Here is a 10,528-nt window from a genome sequence, read left to right as displayed (position 1 = left end):
TTCATGTAATTGTAGAGTAATAATAACAAAATTTAGAAAAAAAGAAATACATATTTGGTCATTCAGATGACCAAATATGTATTTCCCGTATATTTGGTCTTCATCCAAATATGTTCACAGTTCCTAAACACACTGCAGAGTCTGAAGGGGGTTGAAGGTTGAATCAATCAATGGCCAATAGTATAGTCAATCATGACTATGCAATGAAGCCCTCACAAAACCCTCTGAGAAGAGCTCTCTGGGATCCTGTTTTTTGCTGGAGAGGCGCTCCATGCTTGGGGACTAGAGTGCCTCCAGATGCTCCCGAGCCAGGCCCCAAGCCCTATGAGGAGAGAAGCTCCTTTATTTGGGACCTTGCCCTGGGCATCTCTTCATCTGGTTGTTAACTTGTATCCTTTACAGTATTCTTTATTAAACTGGTAAATGTGTTTTCCTGAGTTCTGTGAGCTGCGCTAGCAATGAATTGAGCCTAAGGGGGAGGTCATGGGAACCTCCAATCTGTCTCTGGCAGGTCAGAAGCACAGGGAACTGCTGGGGGCTTGTGACTGGTGCCTGAAGCCGATGGGCGGAGTGCAGTCTTAGAGGAGGGAGCCCCTAACCTGGGACTCTGGTGTTGTCTCCAGGCACATAGCACCAGAACTGGGTTGAGTTCCGGACCCCTGCTGGTGTTTGAGAATTGCTTGGTGTTGATATGCGTGGGGACACCCCTCTTGTCCTCCCCACCCCATACACACACTGAAATTGGGTCTGGGAAACTGAAAGAAGTTATAATATGGTTACCCTGCTGCATAACACTATTGTTTCTATACAGGAAAGAAATAGTCCCATCCCAGTCCCGGCCTCGGGGGGCTTGCCGTTGTCTAGTGTGGCATGTCTGTTGAAGGTGTGTTTCTAGAGGTACAGAGCTGGCATATCACCTAACAGTAGGCCCAGCCAAAACTTGTTCGGAGGTGAGGAATGATCAAGTGGCTAAGGTCATGCGTTTTGTCCCTGTTCTCAGGGACAGTGATGGCTTTAACCTTGGATTCTTCACCGGTAAGAAGGCGGTTCTCAACTGGGGGCAACTGGCTCCTCAAGGAACATTTGGCAATTTCTGCAGATATTTTTGATTGTCACAATTGAGAGGAGGAGAAAGTCTGGCATCTAGCAGGGAGAGGCCAAGGATGCCACAACCAGAGGACAGCCCCCATGACAGAGAAATCACTTAGTCTAAAATGTCAGTAGTGTTGAAGTTGAGAGAAACTCTGAGCTACATGATCTATTTCTCTGTAACTCTAAAAATTCTGTATTTTCAGAAAACCCTTTGCTTCTTTTAAGCCAATGCAAATGTTTAAATGGCAGTTTTCTCCTCTTTTGAATGGAAGGTCATCTAATAATGTACAATCTTAATAAATGCCAGAATCCCCTTGACATCATTCTTGCCAGGCTGTCAACCAAATGATGGGAAGTTTATTACCTCAAATCTTGGCCAATTTTCTGCTGCCTGCAGGCTAAGCGGATAAGACTTTTCCTGAATGAATAATGGAAATCTACATGTCATATAAAACCTTTGTCTTAGTAGCTTCATTATTTTCTCTCTCCTAGTTTTTTTATAAAAGTTATTACTTTTGATTAACAATCACTGGATTGAGTTTCATTATCTCAACTCTTACCTCTTATTTAAATTAACTAATTATCTTTAATTGAAGTACAGCTGACATACAACATTTTATTAGTTTCAGGTGTACAGTATATTGATTCAACATTTATATACATTACAAAATACTCACCACAATAAGTGTAGTTATCATCTGTCACCAAACAAAATCATTACAATATTACTGCTATATTCCCTTGACTCTTATCCCCATGACTTATTTATTTTATAACTGGAAGCTTATATCTCTTAATCCTCCTTACCTATTTCATCCATCCTCCTCTGGCAATAGCTAGTTTGTTTTCTATATTTATGAGTCTGTTTCTGTTTTTGTGTATTGTTTCATGGATTCCATATATGAGTGAAATCACATGGTATCTGTCTTTCTCTGTTGGTTTATGTCACTGAGCCATTATGCCCTCTAGGTCCATCCATGTTGTGAATGGCAAGATTCCATTTTCTTTTATGGCTGAGTAATATCCCATAGTGTGTATGTACCACATCTCTACCTATTCGTCTGTCAGTGCACACTTAGGTTGCTTTCATATCTTGGCTATTGTGAATAATGCTGCAATAAACCATTACTTATCTTTTAGATTGATATCTTCTGAGTAGTGAAATGATTAAATGCAAGCAGCAATCAAGAGTGCCAAAGAAAGATACCTATTAATCCTCACACTGGACTCTCAAATCCTGAGAATTCCAAATTAGCTCTACTGTTCTTTAACTTCTAGGCATTTGCATTTCTTGTTATATTCTTCATCTGCTTCAGATCCCATGGCTTTCAAATGGTGGAGGACAGTTAGCTCTGAGCACTTCTCAAGGAAAATCCAAGTTCGAAGCATCCTGGAGAAGGTCTCTGCCCTCTTAGAGAGCAAAACTGGATGTATGGCAATTGGGTCCACTCCCCAAAGGAGAGTCTGCAGGCAGCAAGAAGCTGGGGCTCATGAGCAAATGGTGCTTCAGGGCTGATGGAGCTACAGGCATTATTGACTTCTGGCTATGGAGTTAAATACCCAGATCTTCTAATCTTTACCATTTCCCAGTGACCGTGAACATGATCTTTAAATTCTCTAACCCTCAATTTCTTCATCTTTAAAATGGGGTAATAATAGTACCTACTTCACACATTTCCTCTGAGGTTCTAAATGAAGCAATCTAGGTCAGGTGCCCGGGTGAGAGTAAGTTCATTAGCGGGTGTTGGTGCTGGAGTCATGGCTGGGGGGGCTCGAGCACATAAAGGAGAAAGGGAATAGCCAGTGCTATTCAGAGAGAAGTGACATTACTCTGACGAGGAAAGGCACTCACTTCTGTTTTTGACGTAAAGAACCTCTGTGTATATGCACTCCTCACCAGAATTCTACCCCATGCCTTTTGTAAACAGAGAGGCAGAAAGGTTGGTACTGGTACTAAGGCCACAGAAAACTGAAAAATGTCTCTATTCTCCTCCTGCACTCTTATGTCTCTTCCAGAATTCTCTTTCTTTGGTCTCCGAATCACACGAGTCACACAGAAAGACACTGGCATATGTAGATTAAAAGTTATGACTACCAAAAAGCAAGACACAGAAAACTTACTGCTGCTCAACTTATAAACACCAAAGACAGATAAACTTCAATGTAAGCCCTTGGTGGAGGGTCATGTTGGGTCAGTCCCCTCTTGTGAACTCGTTCTGACCAAGTGTGTCTCACCTATCAGTGGTTCCTTTTTGATGCAAATGATAATCTTACCCAGAAAACACCACCCCGGACCCGCACGGGCCTGCAAAGTGGCAGGGGGTGCCCCTTGCTTCTTCCTCTGCCCGGCACTTCAGGGCTGTCCAGGGATGTGAGTGGGAAGATACCGGAGATGCCACTGACAGTGGAGGGGACACGTGGTCGCTTTCTCCTTCCTGGCAGCGCCAGCTGTCTGAGCATCTCAGCACCAGAGCCAACCAGAAACCACCCGCAGCTGGGGGTCTCTGGGCTCGGCCTGCAGGAAATCCCAGCTCCCAAAGTGAATATAAGACTGGACCAAAGAGAATCCTATTTAAATAGGTGACCAACCAGGATGACGTTAATTCGGAATTCCTTTCATTTCTGGTTACTTACTGTAATAGTTTGCCTCACAGACACAGGAGGTCCTACATGGCCATCACATCTGTGGAAAGAATTTGAAATAATTTCTTTGAAGAAGTGCCTGACTTTCACCAGGAGGAAAATCAACAGCACATTTGCCATGATAGCTTGACATCTTGAGAAGATAAATTCCCGATGTTCTGTAGGAAGATATTTTTTTGGTTAGTACATTGTTGAAAAAAGTTTCAGAAACCTTTTCCTGTAATTGCTTAGTATCAACGTTTTGCACCTTTGCCACTCAGGCAAGAAGAAATTATGTAATGGTGGATTTGTATAGGAACATAGCATAAAGATGAATAACAAAAAGTCACATTTGCTGAGTGCTTACTCTGTGTCAGGCAGTGTTCTCATGCTGAACGCCCAGGTTACCTTGTTTAAACACATCACTTTGTGAAGTGGATATGCTGTGACTACTTCCATTGTACAAACCAGGAGATGGAGGCACAGAGAAATTAGAAGACATTGACCAAGGCATGCAGTTAATGGCTGAGCTCAGCCCTGGCCACAGGCTCATTGAACCCGGAGCCTCTCTTCTGATCCGGTATGGCACACTGACTCTTCTTGCAAATGGGAAACAGCTTTTCTGTGTCTGCCCATTTCCATTTTAAAGAGAGGATCAGGTCAGGACCAGACTTAATAATTCATACGGGAAGTTATAAAAAGTAAACCCTGTAAAGATGGCTTCTGGATGTTTATTTTTATGAAAATGACACTATGAAATCATTTTGGAGAACAATTATACTTTCACTATTTGTGTTGCTTCTCTCAAATTCAGTAGAAGGCAAAAATTTTATGAAACATAGGTCCACAGATGTTTATCTTTTAAGTTTATAAGCCTATGCCAAGGGGTGCTCTGCCTGAATTACAGCCCAAGGCTTAATGGACTGTGATGACTCACTGCTGTGTATGAAATCAGGTCTTCTTCACTAAGGGAGCAGTAAAGGGAATAAAGAATTAAAGAAACTGTAATGTTAGGTCAGATCAGTCAAAGGTGGCAAAATGCAGTTTTCCTTTATTCAAACTGCCAGCTGCTTCATGGGTCATGGACGTTGAGCATAAAACCTGGAAGGCCAAACAACTTTATATCTTAAAGGCATCCATATGTAATTTACAGTTTAGCTCAAATTTTAAACAGAAATTGAAATTAGTATCATGTTTTTTCATATTACTCTGAAATACCACATTATACTAATAATATCTAGAAGCTAAGTACTGCTTTTATTTTTATTCTTCTCCCTTCAGCTTTATTGAGCCCACATGCATGCCGCCCACATACTAGGTACTAGCTGGAGTGCTTTGGAGGAAATCGATATGACTGGGATAAGGACCCCATTCTCTGAGAGCTTTCAAAATAGGAAAGATTAGATACAGAAAGAATCAAAATACAAGCGAAGATGTGATAAGGATAATAAAGAGATGTAAGTAAAATGTGCTGAAAATGCAGAGGCACCAGTGATAATCTCTGGGGATACGCAGGGAAGGGACAGGGAGAAGATGGCCACTGGACTGGCCTGAGAGGTGAAGAACAGCATGAGCAAAAGCCGGGAGGTGGGAAAGAGCAAGGGAGAGCAGAAACTGGCCCGAAATTCAATTTGCCAGGAGCCAAGAGGACATGCCAGATTGCGGAGATTCTTTCCGAGCCCTGCAGGGCTGCAACCCTCTCGGCGCACCCGCGCAGCTCAACGCTCTCACCAGCTCCCCAGATGCCGGTCTGATCTGAAGGGAGGACAGCAGCAGCAGGAATCGGTTTCTCAGAGTGGCAGGAGGGTGGAGGACTCTACTTAGAGGATGCTTAGAACACAGCGGGGACTCGGCAGCACTGAGTGTGAGGGTGTGTGGTGGGTGGAAGGATGCACGCTCCCGTGGGGTGTGCAAAGCCATGTGTGCCATTGAAGATGTAGGGCAGCAGGGTAGGGGACTCAGAGGCTTGGCGGCCCAGAGTCTCTGCACGTGCTCCCAGGCCCTCCTAAGAGATTCATCTGTTTCTGATGTGAAAGGCTTCTACTTGAAGAGTGAATAAAAGCAACAGTGGTATCATGAGAGCTATGCTGGTTAAAGTCCTCTGGAGTTGGTGATTTCAAGGGATACAAAGCTACCTCTCCTTCTGTGTTCACCCATAAGTCCTGCTGACGCCACACCTTAAAGATCTCTCACATACGTCCCTGCTTCACCGACTCCACTCATTCTGCCTTACATTAGACTCCCACAGTTTCTCTCCTGGATCCATCTCCATCCTCATACCACCAGTGGAGACATCTGCCTAAAATGCAGATTTGTTCTGATCAATTCTCTGCTTAAAATCTTCCAAGGTATTAGCCAAATCTGAACAAATTACTGGCCAGTAATTCAATTTGCCAGGAGCCAAACTGAATTCCAGGCTGTTCTTTCACTTGCTGAGACTCTAGACAGCCCCTCACTCTTCATGCCTCATCTTTTCATACTCCTTTCCTCTCGGCACCCATACTCGAGACTTAACAAATTTATTCTACCTCCGTAAAATATTCTTTCTTGTCTCCATACCTTTGCAGATACCATTCCAAAATTTTCACTCAGTAGGGTGTAGCTCAAGAATATTCTTTTTAATAAATATTCTTTTCTAACCAGAACCCTGGGTGATGTCCCCCAAATGTTGGTGGGGGATGTTCTGAGCATCGGCCACTGAAGAGAACACAGCAACTCAGCCCTTCTGTTTCAAAGACAGACTCCATGTCCTCCCACACCCACCCGTAATCCAATCAATCAACAGATTCTTTTAATTCAAACTTAGAAATCCCTTTCAAAACCTTCCATATCCCTACATCTCCCTGCCTTCATCTTAGTTAAGACATTTATCATCTTTTGCCTTTATTATTACAATAAGCCCTCTGTCTCCTTAACTGTCCTTCTGTCTGCAGGTTTTGTCCCAATCCAATCCGTTCTACACCCTTTGGCCAAAGTGAGTGATATAAACTGAATCACACCACTTCTTTGTTTAAAATACTCCTTTTTGCTCTTGAGTGAAAGTTCAAATTTCTCTCTGCTTTCACACTGCCCTGTATTACCTGGTCCTTACACACTCTACAGACTCACGTCTCACGTTTGTACATCCCTCTGCCACAGGGAATTTGCATGCCTCTGAGCATGTGCATATTTTATCCTTTTGCTAAAACATTTTTTGACCAGCTGTTTGCTTGGATAACTATTTCATCCTTGAAGAATCATCACATCATTTTCTTTGGGAGACTTACCTGGACTCAGTCTAAGATACATACCCCTCCTACATTCTCCCAGAACCCAGGGGACTTCCCCATCTTAGCACCTCCTTGTCTCACAAGACTGAAGTCTGAGAGCTAAGGACCAGCAGTTTTACTCCACAGTGTTGCATGTGCTATTCGTTCAGCAGGACTTGTTGAATAAATGAGCAGATGTGTTCATTGTATCCTTGGCACATCAGTTCCTCATACATTCTTCATCACCAGCCATCTAGTCTCCTAAGAGTGGAGAGTTCACCTCCACTCCCTCTTCCCCACCCACCACAGCCAACTACCAGGTTCTGAGTCTACATTCTAACTGGGCACACGTCTGTTCACTTGAGCCACTCCTCACTGTCCCTGTCTTAGTCTACAGTCTGTTACCTGGCCTCTCTGACTGGAGTCTTGCCCCCAGTTCTGTTGTTGGGCTACAGCTCGAGCAGTCTCTCAGCCTTGGCACACTGGTGTCTCTTAGGCATGATGGCCTGTCGCGGGCATTGTACGATGTTCAAAGAGACCTGGACTCCTGCCTACCAGGTGCCAAAAGCGCCTACCTTTCAGTTGTGAGAACCAGAAATATCTTCAGACACTGCTGACTGTCCTCTGGGGTCAAAATGGCCCCTGGTTGAGAAGCACTGAGCTAAAGTGGAAATCTGATTATGTCACTTTTCATTTTTAAAACTATCAATGAAAAAATATATAAACATATGCACATATACACACATATGAAGTACAGCAAAGCATTAGTGTTTGTCCAGGTCAGTAGGTTGTGGGTGAATTTATCTGTTATATATACATGTATATGCATATATGTGTGTGCATATATATGTTTATATATGTAGTATACATACAATAAGGAAAAGAATGGTATTATCTGAAAAACTGATTAATGGCTCTCCACTGTCTACAGGGTCAAGTCCAGGCCCCTTAGCACTGCATGTGTAAGGCCCCTGTGTCCTGGCCTCTCCTACCCCATCTGTTATCAGTCTCACTTTGTACTGGGCCACTGAACTTCAGTGACCTAGATGAGTTCCTGCTTTCTCCAGTCTCTGACCCTTCTTGCGTTATCCTTTCTGCCTGGTGCAACCTCCCAACTCTTAATTGCCTAGCTCAGTCCTGTGTGTCCCTCAAAAACTGGCTCCCTTCTTTCAGGAAGCCTTCTGGATCCTCCAGTATGAGTCAAGTGCCTCTCTTATATGCCCTGATGGCAGGAATACACACATCCACCACAGCACTCTCTGTGATATGCAATAATCATCAGTGTACTTGACTGTCACCCAGTCTACAGCAAGGCCAGATGGTATCCCTGTGTGAACTGGAAGGGCATCCCTTCCTCAGATCCTGTCACTTGCCAGAAAACTGCCATAATAAGTAGATGAATCCATGATGATGGTGATGTGGCTGGCACTCTGTAGAGTTCTGGGGGGCACTGCCTACCCACCGTATGCAGTCACTTCATGGCCCTACTGCACTTCACGTCCCCTCCAGGCAGGGACCCTGCCCTATTCTTGCAATTTTATCTCCAGCACTAAACATAGTATCTGATGCAAGTAGGACTTTAATAAAAGCTGGATAAATAGTAAAAAAGCAGCTGCCACTTCAGCTACTAACACCATGCCAGGCATCCTGACAGCCCTGACCACAGCGGGAACAGGAAGCGAGGCTGCAGTGGTTTCCAAACCTGAATGAGCATCCAAATATCCAGGAGAATTAAAAATAAACAAATGATCTTCTTGTGGCCTACTTCCAACCTTCTGAATCAGAATCCCAAGGTTGGGGCCTGATTATTTGTCATTATTTTATAATTGCTGGTGAAATTATAATAATGATCAACTGGATAAACTGGGAACCACTAGCTAGCCAGGATGAAATTCAAAACCACTCCCCTTGTCTTGCTTTTCCCTCTTGTCACTGCAGCCCTTCTGTTCATCTGTGGACACCACAGCTGGGCTCACTGAAGGAGTATTTCCAGAAAAGGATCCTTTTACTTTAACTTCTCCTTTAAAGTCTTGGCTTTCTGGGTCTTCTAACTCGAGCCTAGCCATTCAACTAGGAAAGGGGATGTTTCTATGAGTGAGAGAGAAAAAAGACTAGAATCCAAGGGGAAAAAAATATAATCTGCCTTTTTAATTGTACAAAATTGCATTTGAACTTTTTGCTTAAGTAAACTGAGGTTGCAGATGGACTGTGTAAGGCGTGTACACCCTATGGATCAGGCAAATTTGGGCATGTCTGGAGAGCAGCTAGGTGGATGCACCAAGTTCTCTGCATCTCAAGGGAAGAAAATCATCCTAAAGGAACAGGGGAGTGGGTGTGCACACACTCCAGGAAGGCTGCTGTCACTCCCTAATCACAACTGAACTGTGTAGTGAGCACCTACTATATGCTGAGCACCATGATGATCCTCAGAGGAAAGAGGCAATCTTAAATTTAATTGTACATGTTGTTCATGAGCCTTATGAACTAGCTCCCTCATCTTTTCACTGTGCCCTGGTCCTTGGGATTGCAACAAAGGAAAGAGTAAGGGGAAAAATCCATACCCCTAAAATTGCCATAATGAACTGGTAGCACATGGCTGAATAGCTTTGAAAATGTTTGTTGGTGTTCATGAGGGTAAGTGGCCCCCATGAAGGGGTGACTTCAGTGTGGAGTATGTGGGGGCATGAAACAGCAAGTGCATGCTCAGCATGTATCCACCGTTGGAGGGCATCACTGGGATAACTGGGGGTCTGGAAGAAGAAAGGAACAACTGTAGATGCTGCCTGGCATCTAGGAAGACTGCATTTAATCTCATGACATACACTATTGGGCACTTGCTGAACTGTGTGGAAGGGATCTGTGAGGTGATGGAGTTACTGAAATTTTGTGGAGAGGGCTGAGCACTATATGTCACAGGTACTAGATATCCCATAACAAGACACAAGGAAACAGGAATTACCAGGGAAGGCTGGGGAAAAGATACACGCAATACATGCATACTATTCTTGAATTTATTGGCTAGCAACCAATTAAAACATGAATGGAAAACATTTTTCTCTTTTCCTAGGGATGAGATGGGGTTATAGAGGGAACAGTTTAATCATTTACAAGTAGGATTAAAATACTAATGGAATAATTTGGGAGGTGCATAAATTTGAGAGAAGAAATTGTCATATTTGAAGCAGAACTGGCAAAACCTTTTGCCTTTTTATTAATTCGTGTAGTCACTAAGTTTTCATGGCTTTTTATGCACTAATTATAGGGAATCAGAGCTTCAACTTTTCATTGCCTGGGTCTTTCTAATATAAATAAGTACTGGTGAAATGATGAAGTCCATTTTCTTCTGGGGAGAGTCACCTATTATCCACTATCATTTCTCAGTTAAACCAAAATTTAAAAGAGGAAAAGAAATGTCTCTGATACTCAAGCTGTTAGGGCAGAGCAGAAGGTTGTCTTTTGATCAGAGCAGTTGGTTTTGTTTCTAAGATTTGCAAAAGAGTCTTAAACTGCTCTGTCGACTTGTTCTCCAGAGCACCGAGTACGACAAAGTTACGCCCTGATGGCTT

At 43.4% G+C, this 10,528-nt stretch overlaps 1 protein-coding gene across 16 annotated transcripts in view; it reads right to left on the bottom strand.

The window, feature by feature from the left end:
- POGLUT3 (protein O-glucosyltransferase 3) overlaps positions 1–10,528 on the bottom strand; it is a 137,229-nt gene that overhangs the window by 58,550 nt on the left and 68,151 nt on the right. For 12 of the 16 annotated variants that reach the window (XM_073239281.1, XM_073239278.1, XM_073239279.1 and 9 more), the window contains one exon: positions 3,727–3,775. In XM_073239281.1, the coding sequence (XP_073095382.1) occupies positions 3,727–3,775 (49 nt within the window). Of the gene's footprint in view, positions 1–3,726; positions 3,894–10,528 lie in introns of those variants that run through there. The other 4 variants (XM_073239285.1, XM_073239287.1, XM_073239286.1 and 1 more) reach the window with 2 other exon arrangements.

Source organism: Manis javanica, chromosome 6, assembly GCF_040802235.1.
Source record: "Manis javanica isolate MJ-LG chromosome 6, MJ_LKY, whole genome shotgun sequence".
Taxonomy (NCBI): Eukaryota; Metazoa; Chordata; class Mammalia; order Pholidota; family Manidae; genus Manis; species Manis javanica.
Note: the sequence above shows the minus strand (reverse complement) of the source record. Positions and strands in the feature narration are given on the sequence as shown.